General features: G+C 42.8%; 1 protein-coding gene across 1 annotated transcript in view; it reads right to left on the bottom strand.

The window, feature by feature from the left end:
* Positions 1-25,046, bottom strand: part of csmd3b (CUB and Sushi multiple domains 3b) — a 1,683,329-nt gene that overhangs the window by 112,889 nt on the left and 1,545,394 nt on the right. Inside the window, exons 46-47 of the mRNA XM_078215503.1 lie at positions 16,678-16,791; positions 12,953-13,141 (exon numbers count right to left, since the gene is read on the bottom strand). Of these exons, the coding sequence (XP_078071629.1) occupies positions 12,953-13,141; positions 16,678-16,791 (303 nt within the window). The remainder of the gene's footprint in view (positions 1-12,952; positions 13,142-16,677; positions 16,792-25,046) is intronic.

Here is a 25,046-nt window from a genome sequence, read left to right on the forward strand (position 1 = left end):
AAACCACACTGTGTGGTGTGCTTCTTATTCAATAGGCCATTGTGCTGCTAAGACCATTTATCTGTGGTATACCAATAATAAAATTCTTTGCCATGATTATCTTAATATATTATATAAGAAAATAGGTGAAGTAACAACTGAATCTTACACTGTGATGTAAATTTGGCACATTATACGGAGAGTACATTGAACTCAAACTGGTATTTTCCCCAAAATACAAAAACTTAATGGGGGTGATCTTACCAGCTCGTCACATTGGTCAATTGGCCGTGGCTTTGGGGGGGCGGTGGAATGGAAGCCGGCGATTACCAGGGTGGAGGGGGGGGGGGGGGAGTGGGAGAGGTTGAAGTGGGTTTGCGATCGGCAGGGGAAGGGGCAGCGACTGGAGGGGATGGGGTGGTAATGTCTGGTGAGAGGCGGGGTGGGGGGTGTACAGATCTCCCTGTGCACTGTATACACTTGTATATATGCTCTGGGAGATTGTGGCACATGCGCAATAGTGCCCTTACAGCTGGCTTGGCATGAATAGACTCCGCCCACTCCCCTTACTGGTGAGAATCACACTTTGCCTCTTTTTTTCTAATTGCGATATGAATGCATCTGAGAGATGCCCAAAAAACCAACACGATTCACTCTCATTTTCTCGCTCATTCAGCTCTTAGAATGTTTTTGGTAAGATCACTCCCAATGTCTTTAGCATTAATATTCTTTTCCTTAACATTCCAAACTTTTTCATCTGAAACATTTAACCTTCCTCCTCCTTCTCGGTTTAAGTTGAATGTATTCTCCATATAATATGCCGAATTCTTATTGCTGCTTTGTCTATTTGCCTATCATGGTACCTACATGTCTATCTATTACAGATCGGAAGCTGCTCAGCAATGATGGAACTAGGTGTATTTAGGATTATGAAAGGTAAGCAAGCAGAAAGACTCTTTTAAAACAGATTTAATCTCACTTCCAAAAGTCAAATTTGTTATGAAACAACTGGTAGAATTTAATCCAGGTGACAGAGGTCTTGCCTGCCAGCTAGGAAGCTGGGGAGAGTCCTGATTAGGCTCCGGTGGAGAAGTGCCTAGCAGACACTTTGCTGGCCACTATCAAGTCATCTCTGGAAATTAAAGACCCCTGGGGCGGAAATCCACCCCTTCCTGAGAGTTACCAGGCAATCAGAGGCCAGCAGGTCTCCATTTCCATTGAGAACTGTCAGTGCACCCACTGGAGCATCACTCAATCTCCTAAGGCAAAAGGTGAATGAGTTGAGGATAGTGGTCATGGGAGGGGGAAGAGGAAGATGGAGGCAAGGGCAGGAGGTAGTTTTCAATAGCACCCCTTTCCCCTGCCCCTATCACCTTCCCCTTTCTTGACCCCAGACTTTGAGTGCCTTTGAATGAAGCACTGTTCCTGGGTGTCTGCAAGCAAACCCAATAAATGGTTTGCTTTTTAGTCTTCTGACATGATGACACCTCTGCCTGCTGTTGGGTGAATAGTAGCAGCAGTCGTGTGATTCTCTTAAGTGGGCATTAATTGCCCACTTCAGGGCCTCAGTTAATATCTGGACAGGAAAACTGTCCAGGAGCCTTAGTGCTCACATTTAATCAGATGGAGCAGGAAGGTGGCAAAGTTCCCACCTCGTGTCTGAATAGATACCCTCCTGCCACCAAACTCCAAGGGTGGGGCATGATATTTCCCCCAATGTATTGCTTTGATTGAGAGGGAAGACAGCCCTGGGGGCAGGACTGAGAATTCCATGAAATTTGCTAACGAGGAAAAGTTTAAAAAATATTATTGTTGGGATAGTAAATTTGAGGAAAAGAATTTCATTTTTCTTAAGTGGCGGGAGGGGGGAAGGGGAGCTATATTAATGGTGACACTTGTACCACTGCAATTTAAAATCATTCACAATGGAATGGTTTGACCAGCATCATCCGATATTTGAAATGTTTCTTAAAGTTAAATGCACGATATGACTAAGACATTCAATAGGACCAAAATTATTCACGATGTCTGTCTATTTGGTTATGTATTCTTGTAAACAAAATGTCCTTGCCTCCATGTACATCTGTTTGTAATTAGCATTTAAATTGCATTATTTTTTTGCCTACAGCTCCTCTAAGTCCAAATGCCTTTGATGCAAGTGAATTTTGCTCAATGCCATCAGGGGATTGTTTTCACGTTTGAGGTTATTCCACTCCCTAAATTAAAAGAATGAAGATTGTTTTAAATAATTTAGCATTCAGGCAGGTCACAAAGCATCCTTCAGATATATCATTTAAAAAAAAGGAAAAGGACAAAAGTTGTCCATCTATCCATCACAAATGATGATAAAGGAAGATTCTCTGATCTCTCAGATCTTTGTTCAATTAGAAGCTGAAGACTCCCTTGAGTTACAACAACTTTCTTTGATATATAACCATGCAGTCAAACTCTCCTTTGAAATGCAAGTGTATAAATGGAGATCTTAATACTGAACATCCTGCACACATACTTAAGATTTGCTACAGTTTACTTGGACATGGGAGGCAGATGGAGGGTGGGAAAGAAGGCGGCTGGCCGGGGAAGGGAAACAGGGAGGGAGACAGCATGTCATAGAATCTTAACAGTGCAGAAGGAAGCTATTTGGTCCATTAAGTTTGCACTGACTCTCCGACAGAGCATCACACCCAGGCCCCATCCCTGCAACCCTACATATTCACCTGCTAATCCTCCTAACCTACACATTTGGGACACAAAGAGGCAATTTACTGTGCTATTTCACCTAACCTGTTCATCATTGAACTGTGGGAGGAAACGAGAGTAGCCAGAGGAAACCCACAGAGACACGGGGAGAACGTGCAAACACCACACAGCGACCCAAGGCTGGAATTGAATTTGGATCCCCAGCACTGTGAGGCGCAGTGCTAATTACTGTGCCACCATGCTGCCGGCGTAGTGATGTGGAATGGTAGAGTAGGGCCTTGTTTGTTGGGTCTGGGAGTACTGTAGCTGTATGGGGGAGGAGGTGGGAGAGGGATCGTCCTAGAGATCAGGGTCTGTGCTGTCTACAATGGGATCCTCAGAGTTGAATTGAATGGGCAGCGGAGGGAAAAGTCATGGTGAGAGGAGGGGGAATAGGATGTGGTAGGGTGGCAGGTCCAGGGTGATAGTAAAATATCTGAAGAGTTCATTGTGCAGTGGGGGTTACAGAAATGGATAAAACAATTGGCTCTAATAACAGGATAGGTCAAGATCAGGGTGGACTTGGGGCAGTAATGGGTGTAAACTCAAAGGGGAAATAAAGTATATTGAGGTTGATGGTTATGAGTGCAAGAATAATGGGATTGGAGGTAGAGGTTCAAGGTTAACAAGGGGAAGAGGAATAATTATATTGGGTAGGTCAAGGGTGATGGGGGGAATTAGTGAGTGATCAGGGGGATGGTTAGAAGATAGTTGAGTAAATCCCCATTGTCACACGCACCATTTTAGAAATTTAAGCTATGCAACACTGTTGCTCTTAACCCGTGATACCTCAAAATGGGAGAAGAGTTTTTTCAGGTGGATGGAGCTCAAGGTGAGCACAGTTGGCGGACTAAAGGAACACCCTAATAATCAGGAAGCAGTCAGCTGAGAACCAGGCTGTGGTGACTCAGGCTCTCGTTACATCGAGATCCCAGCAAGGTCTGGAGCTATCACTCATCCTGTGTCATCTGCTGCTATAAGAGGCAGGGATGAAGAAAATTTAAAGTCTATTTAAAATTTTTTAAAGTTTATTTATTAATGTCACAAGTGGGCTTACATTAACATTGCAATGAAGATACTGTGAAAATCTCCTAGTCGCCACATTCCAGTGCTTGTTCGGGTACACTGAGGAAGAATTTAGCACGGCCAATGCACCTAACCAGCACGTCTTTTAGACTGTGGGAGGAAAGCGGGGCACCTGGAGGAAACCAACGCAGACACAGGGAGAACGTGCAGACTGCACAGACAGTTACCCGAGGCCGGAATTGAACCAGGTCCCTGGCACTGTGAGGCTGCAGTGCTAACCACTGTGCCACCGTGCCACCCCACTGTGCCATCAGGGAGAGAGGTGGATGCCTTCATGGAGCATGCTAGTGCATGGCAGCAAATCACCATCCCCCTGGGTGAATGGTCATGGCTGACAAGGCTTATGTTCTAAGTCTTTCTATGTGGCCAAGGCAATGGTCTCTCTATAGAGGGCTGTACAGACAAACTGAATAGTGTTTGAGAGAGGGTTCTCACATGTGACTGTAATCGCCTCAGTAAATGCACAAACATGTACGAGAGAAACTACAGGAGAAACACTCATCTCTGTTCCTGCAGGATGTCCTTCACTCAGAAGGGGTGGGGTGGAGGATGCCATATCTTGGTGGCAGCCTGATACAGAGATCAGCATTTGCTTAGTGACCCTGAGATGGGGGCAAACCCGAATGGAATATGCACAATAGATTGATTACTGCAATTTGTTCACAGATCCACTGAGGAGTAGACCATGCAGGCTCTGGGCAACCCTGCCTTTCTACTGGCTGGGGCCAGCACAGGTTGGCACAGTGTCAGGATGAGCAATGGCCTGAGTAGCAGGGCCTCAGAAGGTCAGGATGCCGGTGCCTGGGGGTCAGTGGAACAACGAGCAGTGACCCGACAACAATGGGTATATTGCAGATGGTGCACCTATGTGCAGAAATGAATGAAAGGCAATGCCATTGGCCCCTTAGAATGTGGTTGCACATATCTGCCAGTTTCTCCACAATGACCTACAGCCGAAAGGCCTTGGAGACAACCCAATGCCAGTACAATTAAAGGTCTCTGCCACCTTAAATTTCTTTGCAGTGCCTTCTTCCAGGCCTCCTATGGGGATTTGTGTGGTCCCTCCCAGTCAAGGAGGCACAAGTCTATCCACAAGGTGACAGATGCCCTGTTGAGTAGTGCACACCAATTTGTCCAATTCCTGTCTGCATCCTAAAAACCAGGCCGCAAGAGCATTGGGATTTGCTGCAATTTCATGTTTTCTGTATTTGAAAGGGATTGTTGACTACACACATGTGGCCTTGAGAGCTCCTTGGCAACAGCCAGCCACATTCATCAACAGGAGAAGTTTTCACTCCCTGAACATGAAGCCAATATGTGATCACGCAAGGAAAATCCTGTGTCTTAGTGCTCGGTTCCCAGGAAATTCTTTCAATGCCTACATTTTGACCCACTCTCAGATGCCACAAGTTTTAAAGTACCTCAGCAATTGCAGGACTGGATCCTTGGGGTTGAGGGATACCCCACTCAGGACAGCTCAGGCGAGACTCTCCAATACTTATGCTCGACTGTGCCAAATTGTCTGCTGCACCCTGCACAGCCTCACGCTACAAAGGAAAGATATCTTGGCTGAGGGAAACATGGAGGATTGAGATGTTTCTTCCAACGATGACAGTGAAAAGAATAGTACCAAGAAGGGTCAAGGTGTCATGGAATCACAGACAGAGGCCATTGCAAGGATATGATGCAGCGGACAGGCCAGAGACAATTTGAAAGCTAACTGATTCAGAGCACAGTAACCTGCTGAGACATTTCTGTGACTGTTTTTTTCTATCCTCTGCTGGCTGCAAGGCCCCTGCTCCCTTCTGGTTTCAGACATTATTCTTTTCTTTAACATACCTTGATTTCTGGTAGATGAATTGAATAGCAGAACATAATTTCTGCCCTGCTGCAGGTTTGGTCCACTGCATGTGCTAAACTATGATATACAGAGCCCTGGCACTAAATGCAGAGTAGGACCAGCCTGGCATTCAGTTCCCCCATAACCTCGAGCAACTTATAAATGGAACTGAGATTTTCCGATGCCCTTAAAGTGTTCATGTGCATGGCAATTGGGAGCAATATCAAATCTTACATCAGCAGGGATTCACTCATGTCACCCTCACATCTACTCCCAATGGAGGGCAGGGGGCACACCTTGTTGACAGCTCTTTCAGGCAGAACCAGATATATGGATGCACAGGAAGGAGCAGCATGAGAACACCATTGGACCCCATTAGATTGTGCCGCCATGCAGATTGATCAGGGAGGATTATTTCCTGTCCTTTGATCACCATTCATCAATAGTTATAGAACACATATTCAGCAATAGAACACATATTCAATGAGATTTCTATAATGTCAAGTTTCAAGGTTACTTTCGGGTCCAGTAACTCAGAGTACCTCACCTGCATTATTGATTTTTAAACTCTTTCATGGGATGTGGGCAATGCTGGCTCGGCCAGCAATTTTATTGCCCGTGCCTAATTGCCCTAGAGAATGGTGTGCCACCTTCTTGAATCACTCCAGTGCATGTGGTACCGGGGAAAAGTTCCAGGATTTTGACCCAGTGAGAGTGATGGGAGGTGATGTTGCTCCGAGTTAGGAAGGCATGTTGCTTGGAGGGGAACTTACAGTAATGTTATTCCCATGCATCTGCTGCCCTTGTTCTTCGAGGTTGCTGAGTAGCAAGCAAGCACTCTTCAATCACAGAAATGCTTACATGTATCAGTCCTAGATGGCCATAGTATTAATGTGACACTGTGATCAGCATTGTGAACAATCCGGCCAAGGTAAACCACTATCCTGCTGGAACCTTGCAAAGTCCTATTACAGCTGCTGATGCTTCACATGAATATCTCCACAGTTGACTGTAGAGGTTGATTTTACCTCTCTTCCACTTCATGGACAAAGACTCCTGTCCTGCAATGAGGTCAGTTGCACATTGGTTGCAAACCCTTTACTCAATGTTCACTGCAACCATTGGTGAGGAGACAAACCGGCCAAATAAATCTCGATGTGATGTCTGACAAAAGTCTCAGTCAACCTCATACACACCTCTTTAATCCCTAGTTCAAGTATCGCCAATGAGGGATGAGACATCCACCAAGTCCCCTCAAGATCTAATTTGGTTCAATAAGATTATCTCTCATTCTTCTAAACTCCATATTGCCAAATCTTTTCTCACAAAATAAACCGCTTGTCCCAGGAGTTAGTAGATTGCATCTTCTCTGAATTGCTTTGAATACAATTATATCCCTTCTTAAGTAAGGAGTCCAAAACTATACACAATAACTCAGATATGGTTTCACGGATGCCATGTACAACAAAACTTTCGCACTGTAAACTTGATTTCCTTTGCAATAAACGCTAACATTCCATTTCACTTCTTACTTGCTGTACCTACATACTAACTTTTTGTGATTCATGTACCAAGGCTTACAGATCTCTCTATAGAACAGAATTTTGAAATCTCTTTCCATTTAAATAATATAATTCTTTTCTACTCTTCCTGCCAAAGCAGACAAGTTCGTACTTTCCCTCAGATTTTTGTCCACTCACATAACCTATCTGTATCTCTTTGCAGACTTCTTATGCCCTCTTCACAGCCTGCCATCCTATCAATCTTTGTATCATCAGCAAATTTAGCGCCAATAGATTCCATTCCTTCATCCAAGTCACTGAAATAGGTTGTAAATGGTTGAGTCCCCAGCACTGATCCCTGTGGCATTCCACTAATTACAGCTTGCCAACCTGAAAATAACCCATACATCCCTAATCTCTGTTTGCAGTTAACTACAAATCCTCTATCCACGCTAATAAGTTGCTCCCTACACAATGAGCTCCTATTTTATGTAGAAAATTTGACATGGCACCTTATCAAATGCTTTTTGTAAATCCAAGTACACCACATCCACAAGTTCCCCCAAAGAGAACTGGGGTTGTTCTCCCTGGAAAGACGGAGGATGAGGGGTGACCTAATAGAGGTGTATAAAATTATGAAGGGCATAGATAGAGTGAACAGTGGGAAGCTTTCTCCAAGGTCGGAGGTGACGAACACAAGGGGTCACGGGTTCAAGGTGAGGAGGGCAAGGTTCAACACAGATGTCAGGGGGACATATTTTACACAGAGGGTGGTGGGGGCCTGGAATGCACTGCCAAGCGAGGTGATTGAGGCGGACACGCTGGGATCGTTTAAGACTTATCTAGATAACCACATGAATAAACTGGGAATAGAGGGATACAAAAGAATGGTCTAGTGGGCACATGAGCGGCGCAGGCTTGGAGGGCCGAAGGGCCTGTTCCTGTGCTGTATTGTTCTTTGTTCTAATAATTGAGTCAACCACAAAGGCCAAAGCTTTCTGGTCCTGCTGTGGCAGCGGGTTTGGTGAGCCAGCCAAAAGTTCATTGACCTTTGCAGGACCAGAGGATCCAGGTTGCAGGTGAGGCCAGATAATTTCAACTAATATCCCTTTCACAAAGCCACCTTGTCTCTGCCTGATTACATGATATATTCTAAATGCCCTGCTATATCACCCTGCATAGCAGAATCTAGCATTTCCCTGACATATGTTAGGCTAGCTGACTTGTAGCCTCCTGTTTTTAGTCTCCCTCCTATGTTGAATAGAGGAGTTACATGCACTATTTTCCAATCTGACGGTACCTTTCCCGAATTTTGGAAAATTACAACAAACTTTCTCCGCTGTCACTTCTTTTAAGATCCGAGGATGGAGGCCATCAAATCCTGGGGGGCTGGTCAGCCTTCAATTCTTATCATTTTCTCAGGACCCTTTCTCTGGTGATTAAAATAGTTTTAGGTTCCTCCCTCTCAATTTCCAATTATTTCTGGTATTCCCATCATGCCCACCACTGGAATCGTAGCAGGCGAGACAGAAAATTTGATGGACCATTTAAAGGTCCATTGAATTTGGGTGGGAATTTGCGGTCTTGGGGCTAGCACGGTCAGAGAATCCCACCCACAATTTATGCCTTCCACAGTGAAGACACAAAATATCTGTTCAACGCTTCTGCCATTTCCGTATTTTCCATTATCAATTCCCCATTCTGGTGGACCAGGGCTCACTTTAATTACTCTTTTCCTTTTTAAATACCTGTAGAAACTCTTATATCTACATATATTTTGATATTTCGAGCTAGCTTTTTCTCATACTTATTCTCAAAAATAATCTTTCCTTCCAACTTTGCAACATCCCATTTCTTCATCAGAAAAATACTAATTAGTCACTCTTTGCTGGTTTTAAATTCTGTCCACTAATCTTCGCAGAATTATATATTTTTTTGTACTACCTACAACTTCCTTAATTAGCCACTGATGGTGCAATCTTCTCTGAGGGTCTTTCTTTCTCACTGGAATGAGTGTTGCCGAGTGTTATGAAACTTTCCTCAAGTGTCTGCCATTGCATCTCCACAGTCCTATCTTTTAGTCTAATTTTCTTGTGACTATGCAGCCCCCAATCTTTAATAAGATTGACTTCAATTAGGATTCATACTTGCTTAAAACTCAAAATGAGGTCCCACAGAGACGTGCAATCAATTAAAGGTGCTGTCAAATATAAAACCACACATGTTCCAAAATCCAGCAGGGCTAAACTATCAGACTATTCACTGTGGAGAAAATGTGCTGTTGAACTACTCTATTCACACATGTATAAATGTGTTTCTGTAATGTGTTCTAAGTGTACTTAAACAGAAAACTTAATGTAGGAAGTTGCACATATTGTTTGTTGTTCTTTAATTTGGGTGGCATGGTGGCACAGTGGTTAGCACTGCTGCCTCATAGTGCCAGGGACCGGGTTCGATTCTGACCTCGGGTCACTGTCTGTGTGGAGTTTGCACATTCTCCCTGTGCCTGCGTTGGTTTCCTCTGGGTGCTCCGGTTTCCTCCCACACTCCAAAGATGTACAGGTTAGGTTGAATGGTCATGCTAAATTGCCCCTTAGTGTCAGGGTGATTAGCAGGGTAAATGCATGGGGTCACGGGGTTAGGGCTTGGTGGGATTGTTGTTGGTGCAGGCTCGATGGGCCAAATGGCCTCATCCTGCACTGTAAATGTTTTATGATTCTAATTACAAAGAAGAAACTGTTCTCGCAGGTCCAACTGAAATCTAAAGTTAGAATTACAACAGTCCTATTCTATCAATAATTTATCTCATTCGTACGTAGAGCAAAGTTTCACATAATTATAAACACCATAATATGCAGAATTTTCATCTAACTGCATTCTCTGTTTGTCCATTGCAGAATGTAAAGTAGCCTTTTTTTGTAGATGGGATCATGAAGAATGATCTCTCCCAACCATTACCTGGCATTTTCAATTCATCTGAATTATGTGGCTGCATTGAAATGGCCAAGTTGAAATTGGTGTTCGAAGAAAATTGGATATCAGGCACAAAGCATAAGAAGAAAAATGCAATACGTCCATGAAAAACACTCACTGTTCAAACAAGAAAAATCTACTTGTACTCCCATTGAGATATCAGACCATTATATTTGTTCAATTGAAAAATTCTGACCTTTCATTTTGTTGACACTTGCTTTCAGACGGTATCAAATACAGAGAAGGAAACTGAAGGCCACAGTATTCCTTTCTTATGGAATACCCTCCCTGACTAAAATGGTGCATATGCTCAGATGTCTAGCATTGTGGCTATTAAGTCAAAGTACTTTTGACTTAACTGGCTGTAAAGCACTTTGGGATTTCCTGAGATCATGAAAGGCAGTGGAAGTGTAGTCACTACTCTAATACAGTTTTAACAAAGGATTGTCTTTCCAAATGCAAGTTTAGTTCAGAGCGAGTGGTCTTCGGATAACAAGTCGGATTTGATTTGATGTTTGTGGCAGCAGAATGTATGGTTAAGTTTCACAATTCAAATACCTTGTGCAACAATTCAGATATATTGTCTAATAAGACCATAAGACATAGGAACAGAATTAGGCCACTCGGCCCATCGAGTCTGCTCCGCCATTCAATCATGGCTGATTTTTTTCTCATCCCCAATCTCCTGCCTTTTCCCTATAACCCCTGATCCCCTTATCAATCAAGAACCTATCTATCTCTGTCTTAAAGACACTCAATGATCTGGCCTCCACAGCCTTCTGCGGCAAAGAGTTCCACAGATTCACCACACTCTGGCTGAAGCAATTCCTCCTCATCTCTGTTTTAAAGGATCGTCCCTTTCGCCTGAGGTTGTGCCCTCTGGTTCTAGTTTTTCCTACTCGTGGAAACATCCTCTCCACGTCCACTCTATCCAGGTCTCACAGTATCCTGTAAGTTTCAATAAGATCCCCCCTCATCCTTCTAAGCTCAAACGAGTACAGACCCAGAGTCGTCAACTGTTCCTCATACGATAAACTCTTCCAGAGATCATTCTTGTGAACCTCCTCTGGACCCTTTCCAAGGCCGGCACATCCTTCCTTAGATATGGGGTCCAAAACTGCTCACAATACTTCAAATGGGGTCTGACTAGAGCTTTATACAGCCTCAGAAGTACATCCCTGCTCCTGTATTCTAGCCCTCTCGACACGAATGCTAACATTGCATTTGCCTTCCTAACTGCCAACTGAACCTGCACGTTAACCTTAAGAGAATCTTGAACAATGACTCCCAAGTCCCTTTGTGTTTCTGATTTCCTCAGCATTTTCACATTTAGGATACTGATACTACCGCCTCGCCACCTATAATTTTTATGAACTCTTCAACATTGCTCAGAAATTATTAAATAACAGGTTACGAGTGTCAATGTATTTATCTATCAACTTTGGCTCAGTAGCAGCATTCAAGCCCCTGAGACAGAAGGTGTGAGATCAAGTTGCAACCAAGGACTTGACCACACAGTATCCTCTGATACTTCAGTTCAGTCCTGAGATGGTACTCCATTGTCAGAGGTGTTGTATTTGGGTAAAACTGAGGCCCCACCTGTCCTCTCAAATATACCTAATAGCTTCTGGGCTGGCAGGGTTTCAGCAGTATTGCCCAATGGCCCAATAGCTAATAATGTAAAAGTGCCTTTGAATGAATGAGGCCAATGCACCATTTGTTGCAAAAATTCAATTTGACTCTGGCACGACTTTAATTCAGTTATTCAGGAAATTGGTGTGAAAAAAACCAGGCAAGCTTCCAATCCCAGTAAGCTCCAATCTTCCATAGATCCCGGCAGATTTTCTGGGGTTAAGACATCATATCATATTGTGGTAGATTGGCAGTGGGGCGTACAAGATATTCCAAGATGCAAATGATATTTTAGCTCTTTTAAATTTGGCTTCAGGCTACCAGCTGTCTGTACATAATGATTTGTAAGATTAGATGACTTTATCAATCCTGTGTAAATTGCAGTAAGTGAAAACACAAACATCACCCTGTGAAATGTGTTCTCCTTTCTTCTCTGTGTCATCAGGCCTGCACTTTAGGGATATGAATTTTGAAAATTCAAACAAGTCGAAATTGTAATGAATAGATCATCAAGATAGTCTCTCTGCAGGAGATGTGGCTTTCGATAAAGAATTTGTGCTTACCTTCTTTGAATGTGTTGTGAATTTCAAAGAGTTTTGGACTACAAAGGGAATTTTTCAGATGCACGTGTTACATTCTCCAACTTTAGTTATCCTCTGGAGAGCCAACTGTTGATAAACTAATCATTTAAGATTCCTAATCAGATTTTTTTCTTGACATGGCTGAGAAAACTATTTAATTAAGTTTCTGCCCATGCCTCCATGAATTTAAAAGAAATATTCATTCCAGATAGAATTTAATATTAACTAATTGGAATGCGAGAAGTCCCTTTCTAGAAAGTAATGGAGTCCCAATGAAACATCATTGACCTGAAATGTTAATCCGACTTTTCTCTTTCCACAGGTGCTCCCTGGCCTGCATAGTGTTTTTGGTATTTTCAGTTTTAATTATAAAATAAAGCCATTTTGGAGGGGTACATAATTTGGATAAATTGGTAGTGTCTCAGTTCCATTTTTTGCCTGGGAATTTGCCAGCAGAGAAGCCTGGAATGGGGGTGGGGGTGGGTGGAAAACAATTCGGTCACGACCAAAATATTACATTGATGTATGGAAATGGATATAAAGATAACGGAAAGGATGAAGCTATGGGTCTGTGCAAGTAAATACATCTTGAATGTCATTTATGGTCATTTTTAAGTTACCATCAAAAACCTCTAGCTCATCAAACTCTTTCTCCGTCTGGAAAAACTCGACGAACAAGGTAATGTTGTAACCCTTTTCCACAATAATGCTCCAAGCGCAGGTCTGGAAGTTAGGGTAGCTGTCTGGGTAACCAGGACTCAATATGACACCTGTCGAGTCAGTTCGCACCTCATTGACTGGACACAGCACTGAAATTAAAAGAAAAACAACAACAATTCCCTTTAAGCAGGTATAAACATCTTTTCAGGATGCTCACGCTTGCGAATAAGCCATATGAGAACTTCAACTACAGAATAGGCTGAGAGGATAATGTTCTTGTATTTTCAATGCACTAAAATCCAAATATTTATAAAGATTTACTCTCAGGTCGTTCTCATTGATTTTGATTCGACTTTTCTTTTCTGTGGCCTGCACAGACTGCAAAGTAGTGATTTATTATTCTGTTGGGTACAGGTGGCAGTTTCCAGAAATTTCTTTTGCATTCAGATCTTCAGTCAATTCTTTATTGAGCAATTCACGGCAGTGATGGAGATGAGCACACACACAATTGAATTTGCTTTCCTTCAGTCCCGAATGTCTGCGTGAGTGTAAAATGGGTTTCTCGACACCAACCATTGTGCTCACATGAATGACTGGAGGAAAGAACTCTCAATGTATCGATAACACTCTCATATTTCACCGTGACAACACAATACACAATATTGAGATTATATGCAGTAATGTTTAATCACTTATTAGACGTATTAGATGCATTTTCCCACATTTTTTCAAAAAAAAGTTTTTAGTCCAGATATTGAGTCTCTCTGAAGAAATAACATGAGTGGGCAGGGTTTTTGTCATCAGTCTGGCGGGAAAGGGCCTAATAGAGCCATTAATGCCGGTTCCACAGAGATCATGATGCCATCGTTAAAGGGCACCCCGATTAGCACTTAGGTTGAACTCCTCCCGCTTCCATCATAGAACTGTCGCTGGCGCACCCTCCCCACCTTTGCACTGCCTGCTCCTCTCCATACCTGCAAGTTTGCCCCTCAGTGCCTGCCCCCCACACTGCCTGCAAGATGCCCCCCACTGCTTGCTCCCCCCATGCCTACAAGTTCCCCCCTCATTGCCTGCCCCCCACCACTGCTTGCAAGATGCCCCCCACTCCTACAAGATCCCTCCTCACTGCCTGCTTCCCAGAGCCCATGTCTGCAAGTTCCTCTTTCACTGCTTGCTCTCCTCTCACTGCCTCCAGCCCCCATACCTGCAAGTCCTCCCCTCACTGCCTGCTCCCCCCACTCCCATGTCTGCAAGTTCCCCCTTCAATGGCCTTGGTGCTCTCCGCCCACCACACATAATGGGAACTCGCCACACCATGTGGCTTCCCAGATGGCCTACCGTGGCCCCCTTGGCACAGGTTGGCACTGCCTGACTGCCTGGCATGTATCAACCTGTAGCAGAGGCCAGTGCCAGGGCATGCCCCTCTCCCCCAAGGGCTATATTTACCTTTGTATCCCCTGGGGTATCTCAGTGACTGAATCTCGTTTTTCAAAACATGTTGTAAACCACGTCGATGTGACGTCACGTTGGTGAGGTATGAATATTAAGTGAGGGAGTGTATCATGTGGTGGACAGCTGGGTAATTACATTAAAATGTATTCGAAAACATTAAAACGAGGTTCTTGCCCTTTGTTTCCTGATTCTGTCCATATTTTCCACCCGTGCCACCATTCTCTCTGATGGCGATGGGCTGAAAATCGCTCCTGTTGAGTCAGACGTATCAAAAATGACCCTTTTGTTTCTGAAGGCTGTGTGTCCTGTGTCACTCAATGATTTATTTTTTTCTAGGAACTGTGAACCCTGTTATGGGGCCTCTAATTTAAGGGTAATATAATGAACACAATCAGGAGAAATACCTGTAGCACCCACTCAATCCAGTGAAAGTACATTAATATCAGTAAGCACAGTCACAGTCATATATGCAGGATGCTTCCACAATCGTACCATTGCAAACATTAACCAAAAGAGAAAATGCTGGAAAATCTCAGCAGGTCCGGCAGCCTCTGTAAGGAGAGAAAGGAGCTGACGTTTCGAGTCCAGATTACCTTTTGTCAAAGCCTTGGTCATCTGGACTCGAAACATTGGCTCTTTTCTCTCCTTACAGATGCTGTCAGACCTGCTGAGATTTTCCAGCGTTTTCTCTTTTGGTTTCAGATTCCAGCATCCGCAATAATTTGCTTTTATATATATTGCAAACATTAATGTGGCTTCTGCTCCCTTCTCTATCAGGTTCACGATATCAAAGATGAGAAAGACGAAGCAACTTGTTTACTAATATTATCTAAATCTAATGAAGTGTTGTAATTTTCTTTCCAATATACACACAATCAAAATTACAGGTGGAAAATCAATGAAGTATTGTAGAATCTATAATGTAGATAACTGAGCCACGAACAAGGAATTAAAAGCCTCAGCATTATGTGACTGGAAATTACAGTAATTTTATTGACAACTAAGCCCTTAAACGTTTATGTGACTAATCGCAGTAAATACTATGCCTTTACCAATTATCAAGTCTGCAACATAGTGGGGATGTTCAGGAAGTTAGATGGGCATTGAATGAGACATTCAGCTGCTAAATGTTTTCCGCAGTATGAAAATTTATAGTTTGTATCTTGCCATTGATTTTGGAATTTCTGTCTTCTACTCTGAGGTTTGTTCTGTAAGCCTCCAAATTCTTGTATTAAATTGAATTTAGCTGTGTACTTCGAATTCTGCCAACAGAAAAGTGGGATGGGGGGGTGGTGGTGTAGCGGCTTCATTCGTTAGACAATCAGCTTCAGGTCATTTCATTAGGTTAAGAGTATAAGGACATGGACAATTATCCTAGAAGTAGCTACACAAAGGGTTAATTGAGGCAGGAAGCTCTGCTTACTGTCCTTTACAGGGAACTGAACACTTCAATTTGAAACAGTTTAATTCTTCGAAGCTTTCGAGTCAGGGAAAAAAGTTACTTGACTTATGTTTATGTTGAGTATTGCAATTGTGCAAAACCAGAAACCTACAAACATTAATAGCAATGGATGTTTTTTTCATTTGATCTGAAAGGGCTTTATGCTGGAAACTCTGATTCATGTCAAGGTCAAGATGCTTCTCAGCAGGATTTCTGGTCAAGGGATCAATGGGATAAAATGTAGCTGCAACTGGAAGTTCCCCCTCCCCCCACAATATCAAGGGAGCATTCGGTGATACATGCCTGGCCAACCATGGGAATTCCATACTTCACCCCTTTACCAACTGGCATGAGTCCTGCTGAGGTACCAGAAAAGATCTCAGACCTTGTCAGAGTTATCAATAGCATCACTATAACAGCATCATGGCTCCCATAGTAGTTAAACGTCCCTTGAACCCAATTTTCTTTGTCCTGGAAGAACATCCAGATGACCCAAGAGCAGGAATGTATGCTGCTTACAGTTCTGTTGGTGGATCAAAGGGGCCACCACTGATGCCCCATCCAGAGCAAGCCAATTCCCCTATTTAGACAAGGTTGGCATTTAAGACTGCATTCTGTGGAGATAAAACCTTTAATTTTCAATCTGTACATTATTTTTTATATCAGCACATCAAACACTTATTGGACATTTGATTGTGGAGAAAATCAATCAATAATATTAACATGTAACAATAGATCTGGGATTGGATTAAAAGAAAGATTGTAATGGATGCATAAATATGAAGTACACACCTTCACAAGATGGAGGAACAGCATCCATTTGCAAACGTTCTCCGAGTCGACAAGTAAGAATTTCCTTACCAATTAGAGTGAATCCTGGTAAACAATGGAACCTTATGAGGTCTCCTGTGAGGCAATTACAACAATATTTAAGTTTCAATTTTTAAATCTAAACATGCAATTTCAAATTCTCCATAAAACAAATTTTATCCAATGACCCAAATCTAGATTTACTTTAATCAGATAGGATTCAATTCGAGGCACTTAGCACCAATACAGGCACCTAAATCCAATTTTAAGCAATTTCAGTTGGTATGAGGAAAGTTCAAGTTATTTTGGCAGAATTAAACTGAACAAGACAAAATCATCCTAATACGCTTCTCTACAAATTACTTTAGTCTGAGATTTGTAGTGATGATCATATTTTGAAGACAGAAAGGCCTCACACATTAAAGCTAAACTATACTGCAGCAAAAGATTGACCAACGTGTTTGACTTGTATCCTCCGTCCCAATAGGGGATTTACTTTTCTAAAAGCACAACTGGAAAATACAAGGCCTGTTTTCAAAGGTTGTCATTCCAAGTTCATTTCATATTGTTCAAATTTGTATTTGTGACCATTGAGGATCGGGACCTCATACATGCACAATCACAACTCCATTTCTTCATCCACTCAGTAAAACCAGTCTGGGAATTGTGAAGTAGATTTTCGAGAAGTTTGGGATTTAGCAAGAACACAACATCATTTATGACTTGTAATTTCCTTCCCGTTATCCTTTGTAAAATTTTATGGTACTTCTTCAAGAAAAGTGTCGAAAAAATAATTTGGCTTTTCTGTCAAAGTACTCAATACTTACAATGTGCTATCTTTAATTTGCTTCACACGCAAATCGCACTTATTTTCAAAACATTCGTGTACCACAGACTTCTAAACTGTCCCCAGTGGAGTACATGCAGCCTTGAAATCTGACAGGATTTACCAGGAGTAAATTGAACTTGACTAAAACATTTCAGCTGCTGTTGTTAGTTCTATCAGCTAAAACAAATAACAGTTACTGCATTTTCAGAGGTGGGAGAACCGGTTACCACTTGTCTCTGCGCAATCTATAAAATGTGATTCTCTTCACCAGCCAGTAATGAAGCTGCCACGTTCCCTTCTCCTCTCCTTCCTTGCCCTGTTCTGTGAAAAAATGACATTTTATCTGCCAAATTGTCCAAATTGTTGATATTTCAACAAATATTTTGAAAATGTTTCTCCGAATAAATAAACATTCAGACTTTTCTAATTTTTCACCAGCACAAATTGGCTCTCACTTTCCCATGTTTGGTCCAATCAATCTCAATTCAAATATCAAGAACAGGGTCTTATTTTACTGGTAAACACTATGGAGGTCTCTGAATACTGACTTCAATGACTTCTAATAACCTTGTCCGTTGGATTCTCCCAAAATGAATCCTTCACCTTCCATTGTTTTCCCCATCTATTTTGGACCCATATCGAATCTTTTCCAAGACCTTTTCAGATGTCTGACGAAGGCAGCATGTTCCAGCATTGTAAGAACCTGTTAATAGTTTATTAAATCTTTTTTGAAAAATAACATACCTGTGCTGCTAGCTTTGACAGTTTACTGTCCTTCCTCAAGTTGTCTTCCAAGTCATTCAAGTGCACTACTTTAGTTGGACTATGCTGGTTTAATGATAAATCACTTTCAAAATAATGTAGCTTTTCCTTTCAGATGTTAACTGACTATCATATATTTTTAGCACTTTTTGTTCTATTTCCAATTTATAGAATTCAGTTTTTATTTTTATATGATTTAAACCTCTTTCCCAGTTTTATTTTTATATGATTTAAACCTCTTCCTTTCTTCAAGATACTCCTTAAAACTTCACCTGTCCTAACAGCTCCCTAGATTGATTTGATTTATTATAGTCACATGTATTTGTACACAGTGAAAAGTATTGTTTCTTGCGCACTGTACTGTACTATATGACTCACTGGATGGTATTTTGTGCTCCCTCCCATGGCGAGTTTGGAATGAGGGAAGACACTTAATCAAGTGGGATGATGGCACTTCTATTCTGTTTAAGTCCAAGGCAGAAGATCTGTAGATGGCCTTCCTGTTCCTAATCAAGTTAGGCCCCATCCTGCCACTGCTGGGATTAAACCAACAGCAGGCAATCCTATCACCGCACTGGAGGTGGGGGTGTCCCTTGTTCAAAGGGACTCAGGGCCTGATCACGAGCCCATGTCAAGGAGGAGGGTAGGCATTAAAAACCACCGCCTGCCATTGCTGCTGACCCATTCACCCATAAACCCCACCCAGTGAAATGCCTCTCATCATCATTCACCTGAATGCGGGGATCCAGTGAAGATCCAGGCTTCAAGTGGGTGTTTTCCCTGAAGCAACCACCATCTTCTGGTGGTGCCAGTTGTGTAAAAGAGCTGCACGTCCCAGGGTCCTGATCCAGTGGAAAGCTCGTCGGTGACCCTTCAACTGCCTGATAGACATCAGTGGGCCTTCCCAGCCGGAATCAGCACAGGTTTCTCACCATGTCTCCAACAAGTGGCCAAGGCCCCTGTCAACTCCATAAAATTCACCCCAATCAAACTGTGTCTTAACCTGCTCCCGGGAAAGATCACTGGTTATTTTTGACAATGTTAAAGGCATTATATTTATGCAAGTTTTTCTTGCTTGAAGATCAACGGAAATGGGAATCTGAAAGAATAGACCAAAATGTTCTGACAAAATCAACCTTCAAAAAAATACCAAAGGCAGAGATTATGTGGAGAATATTCACTTTATAAAGGAACTCAGATTAAATGTTTCATTTTCACCCTATGGTCAATAATTTGTCAGAAATGATCACTCATCCTTTGTAGAAGCTGCCTGACTTTCATGCTATGCATTATGAAGGGTCTCTGTCAGATCCTTATTCTGAGCTGAAAATCTACCCCATAGTGATATTAGATGGTCAGATCAGTAAATTCTCAAATGCAGAATCCACATGTGCTATTTATTGCTTAAGCAGATTCTGAATGCATTACATGTTCCCTATTTACTTTAGTTTAGTTGATCGTATTTGTTAACCTTGTTGAAAATAAAGTAACAGGCTTGCACTGTATCTCTATTGTTCCATCAGTACATCAGAAGCATGAAGAGGGGAATGGTGCTTTAATCCTTTGGTCCTGATTCTACCACAGACCATTTACAATCTGCTCTAGTTGGGGTGGCAAGCTGGCACAGTGGTTAGCAGTGTTGCCTCACAGTTCCAGGGACCTGGGTTCAATTCCCAGTTTGGGTCACTGTGTGTGTGCAGTTTGCATGTTCTACCTGTGTCTGCGTGAGTTTCCTCCGGGTGCTCCGGTTTCCTCCCACACTCCAAAGATGTGCGGGTTAGGTGGATTGGCCATGGTAAATTGCCCCTTAGTGTCAGGGAGATTAACATGGCAAATACGTGGGGGTTATGGGTGCCTGGGTGGGATTGTTGTCGGTGCAGGCTCGATGAGCCAAATGGCCTCCTTCTGCTCTGCAGGGATTCTAGGACTCTATCCAAACCATTTAATCTTTTGAAGAAAGATTCTGCGAAAATAGGGACTCCTCCAGCAAACAAAAATCAGACAAAATTTCAGAAGACTTATCTATATATACAAATGTATGTGTGTTATATTTCTTGTGCAGTGTTTGTTTTAGCAGTCAGCTCTGCTAACTCGTGCTGCTTTGTCTGTAACCGGCAGCCCCTGTTGTTACTGCAGCAGCATAATTAATTCTAATTGCTGGAATGTTTGTTTTGATTTGTACCAGTAATACTGCTGCAGTTGTTGGCTCTGGGGGGAGGCAGTGATTATGTTATGTTGTGCCGTGCCATCACAGGGCAGAGGGGTGGGGGAACCCCAATTGTTGTAGATTTGAGGGGGGGGGGGGGGGAGGAGAATAGCCTCCAGTGATTGCGCTGTTGTCAGGGTGGAGAGAGCCCCTGATGATAGTGACAAGGGGGTGGGGGGAGCAGCTCCCAGTATCCCTATGGTGGAGTTTGGGGAGGAAGTATTAATTCTCTGCTGATTGAGGTGCCCTTTGGAGATAGCAACGCACTGATTAGCACTGCTGCCTCACAGCAACAGGGACCTGGGTTCACTGTCTGTGTGGAGTTTGCACATTCTTCCCATGTCTGCGTGGGTTTCCTCCCGGTGCTCCAGTTTCTTCCCACAGTCCAAAGCTGTGCAGGTTAGGTGGATTGACCATGCAAAATTGTACCTTAGCGTCAGTGGGACTAGCAGGATAAATATGTGGGGTTACGGGGATAGGGCCTGGATGGGATTGTTGTCAGTGCAGGCTCGATGGGCCGAATAGCCTGCTTCTATACTGATTATATGATTGCACCCCAATCTCTATACAGCCGGCTTTGCGGCTCTATCAGGCCCTGTCCCACCAGACTGATGACATTAACTCTGCCCCCTGTATTTTGTTTTGTCAGAGTGCCAGAAAACCTGGGCTGAAAACTCAGCTGTGCATCTGGAGAGACACGCACCGTTTTTGCATCAGAGCAGACATTCTGATAAATTAGGGGAACATTCCGCCGAATGCAAGAGAAATAGATTGTAGCGTGTTAAATTGATGCATTTCAACAGCTATGTTTCAAAAACCAGAGTTGAAATAGAAGGAAAAAGTGACAAACAGATTGTAAGATCAATAGTGAGATGCTTTAAAAAGGAGATTTTGATGCTGCAGAGTAAATATGTATCAACACCAAAAGGAAACTACATCCAATTTCAGGATACCACACAAAAATAACCCGAGAAACGAGCTAGCATTGAAAATAAGGCCATGTGGAGATGTTTCCCACTTTCTTCTCACCTGGCTTTGGATGTGGAATAAGTGTGCCAGCATCTGAAGCATGGTGAGAATTAATGTGCTTTTCACATCTGCACATATTTCATGGCAGCAAACTAAGATGGGAATCGCCATACCCTCTGCAAGATACCAACTGAAGCACACCTGCTTTCTTTGCAGCCAAACTGCATGAAGCACTCTAGAATTCAAGGCAACAGCCAATGAACGCTGAACAGATGCTGAGGTGCTCTTCTGCTGTGAAGAACTTGCCCAGTGGGATCAGTGACGCTGTGGGTCGAGGCCAAAGAAGCATCTGCCCAATGCTGTACCTTCTCCAAATAATGTGGGTACCAGAGTCTGTCATCTAATGAAGACAGCATAGTTGCATCCTGGATAACAGCTGCTGATACACATTTATTATGTTTCTGTGGTTATACCACATGGATATTAATTGATTAATTGATCTTACTCTTTATGAAGGTCACTGGGTTAACATGAAGAACAGTGCTATTCAGATGCAGACCAAGTGTGACTCTGTGTTCAAAGGAGTCCTGGTACATGCTGAAAATTGCATCTTAAAACCTGCTGATGCCCCTTCCCACATGACAAATGATGGTGTTGCAAACATATTGTTTATTGTCCCCTTTGACATCAATACATTGCAGACTGATGCATTAACATTTTGCTTATGCAAGATTTTTTTTGAATAATTATAGGATTCCCCATTATCACCTTACCATTGCTTTGGTACAGTGCCATGCCAAAGCCAGAAGCAGCCAAAAAAAATAACGTAACAATGTACAGAACCTTGTGCTCTTGAGTGCCGACTTGGGGTCAGATGGAGGTTCCGACCCCACTTTGGCACCCGCCTGGGAGATCTTCCAAGAGATAGCCAATTAAGAGGCTGCCTCAGGGTCCACCGTCCAATCAGAGGGCCTGCAATTTTGAAAGGACAGCAGTCCCAGCAATAGAGGCAGACACTGCCATTGGTGGAGAGCAAATGCAATGATACCTCCATCCTGAGTTGCTCTCTGAAGAAGTATTAAATTGAATAAAACAAATGGAAATTCTCCACAGGATGATTGGTGCCTGTGGTCCACTAATGGGTGAGACGCCGGGGGGGTCGGGGGTTGGTGGTGGTGTAGCAAGGGTAACTGTAGGAGGTCGACACAGACCCTCAGACCAACTGCTGGCAAGCTGTCCCCAGACATCAACTGGGATCACTCCTTAGTGGTTGGGGGGGTGGGGCTCAGAGATTCCTTGCATTGCCCCCAAACAGCTCAAAAACAGGCACTTAATCATGCAGAGTGGCTACCGGTTGCTGTCAAATAGGTGATGTCTGCTGATGGAGAAAGTCAGGAAAGATCAGCCGGAGGCAGGATTCCTCCTGGTCCCACTTTCAAACCTGTCCTTCAGAACCAGTACTATTTTGATCAATACACTGAGAGGGGAAAGACAAGTGTAAAAAAGAATGAATGCATGGAGGAGAATGCACAGGGACAAGAAAACGCAACAATAGGATAAAATAAGGTACCTTCACCTTTAATGGCAGCTGTTTGTCTAGGTAAGGCCCCAAGGATTCTTCTGTACCCGGAATTTATGGGTCATCCTGAAAGTGTGGATGTGCAGTGGCCTAGAGTCTTAAAATGTGGTTAGAAACTTAACCTGGTATTTCAATGGTAGAGTGGAGCTTCACAAAATTGACTTTGTTAGAATGTTAATGAAGTCGCAATTTATTTAGCTGCAATCATTGCTGTTGTTATGCAGTACAACAGCGTGTTATTAATTGCAATCTAAAGGATCAGAGATTCGTAGGTGGGTATTAGGATACGGCTGCAGAGTTTTGGTGGCAGTGTCTGCCCATGCTATTTGTTTATATGGCGGCAGGCTGAAGTTCGGACCATTGTTTTTAGAAGCAGGTGGATAGCAAGGCGAGGACGTTAGAATGCTTGCTGTCACTCATCGTGACATTGGCCTAATTCTGTACATGTGTTAGGAACTCTAGTCTTCAACCCTTATGTCCATTCACCAGCTGCTCCCATACTCCTGTCATATCCCCAATGCACCCGCCATACCACCCAGGCCCCCTCTACAAACTCCATGTCACCTCCATAGCCCCCAGTCTCACTCATTAGTGTCCACTATGGACAGAACTCAAGAAACCTATAATAATATTGAAAAATCTTTGAAATGTTCATGAACTGCCAAAACAAGCATTCAAAAACCTCTTCAATCAAACTGTCGATCAAATGGACTTCACGGTCCCGTTGACAGCTGTGTCAAAAAGCCCTGCTCTTCTGAATCCATTCATGAGGTTTGGAACTCAGCAAACATTCATTATGCGATTCTAATGCACAATTGACCAACCAAACCTCCAGAGCTGAACATATTAAAACCTCTGAAACTGTGAAACAGATATTCATCTACCCTGTGAAATCCCTTCAGAACTAAAAACACCTCTCATTCTCCTAAACCCTTCATCCCTGGAATAAACCTAATTAATCTTGTCTGAACTGCTTTCAACGTGAGTATATCCCTCCTTAAGTAAGGTCACCAACACCATAGTTGTGTTCTCACCAATGCCCATTTCATTTGTAGCAAAACATCTCTACTTTTATATTTCAACCTGCTTGCAATAAAGACCAACGTTATATTTGCCGTCCTAGCTACTTGTTGTATTTGCATGTTGACTTTTTGTGATTCATGTACAAGCATTCACAGATCTCTCTGTACTGAGGCATTCTGGAGTCTCTCTCCAGTTAAATAATATCCTGTTTTCCTATTCTTCTTACCAAAGTGAACAATCTCATATTTTCCCACATTATACTCCATCTGCCAAACTTTTGCTCATTCACTTGGCTTATCTCTTTTGTAGACTTTTGTATCCTTCTCAAACCTTGTTTTCTTATCTATCTTCATATCACCAGCAAATTTGCCTACAATGCACTAAGTCGCTTTTTTAAGTCATTAATATAGATTGTCCATAGCTTCAAAGGCTCAACAGATGACTGCACTGTCAATCAGAGAAATGATTAATTCACTGAGGAGAACTGACACGTTAAGATATGAATCTCAGTGCTGTTGAATGCGGCAGAGCACTTTGTTCACTGGAAAAATTCTGGTCAATTTAATGGTTCCTTACCTTTTCTAAACAAAGCTCTATCGTTAAACACTGCATTGAAAACATATTTAACTCATCATTTCGACCTTTGATGTTGAGAACACTTTTGAACTTAGCTGTCACAAGGTTCCTGACTCCAGACTGGGCTTTCCCCATTGTTCACTACTCCCCTGATGTGCCATGAACAATGTCTACTACCAGAATGGGCCCAACTCCATGGAAATAGTCAGGGTGTAAACTGTCCAACCCTGCAATGGAGTGGACAAAGGTGAAACTTCTGCATGTGGGCTCATTGCCTGCATCCATATCTCCCACCTGTAAAATCTCACGCGATGGAAATGGGGTCAGGAATCTTTGAATTGTGCCCCACCTGCCATTTTTAAATCCTGTCCACCTCAGTCCTGAAATGGACTGAGAAATTGGCTCAT

The sequence above is a fragment of the Mustelus asterias genome, chromosome 7 (assembly GCF_964213995.1).
Source record: "Mustelus asterias chromosome 7, sMusAst1.hap1.1, whole genome shotgun sequence".
Classification (NCBI taxonomy): domain Eukaryota; kingdom Metazoa; phylum Chordata; class Chondrichthyes; order Carcharhiniformes; family Triakidae; genus Mustelus; species Mustelus asterias.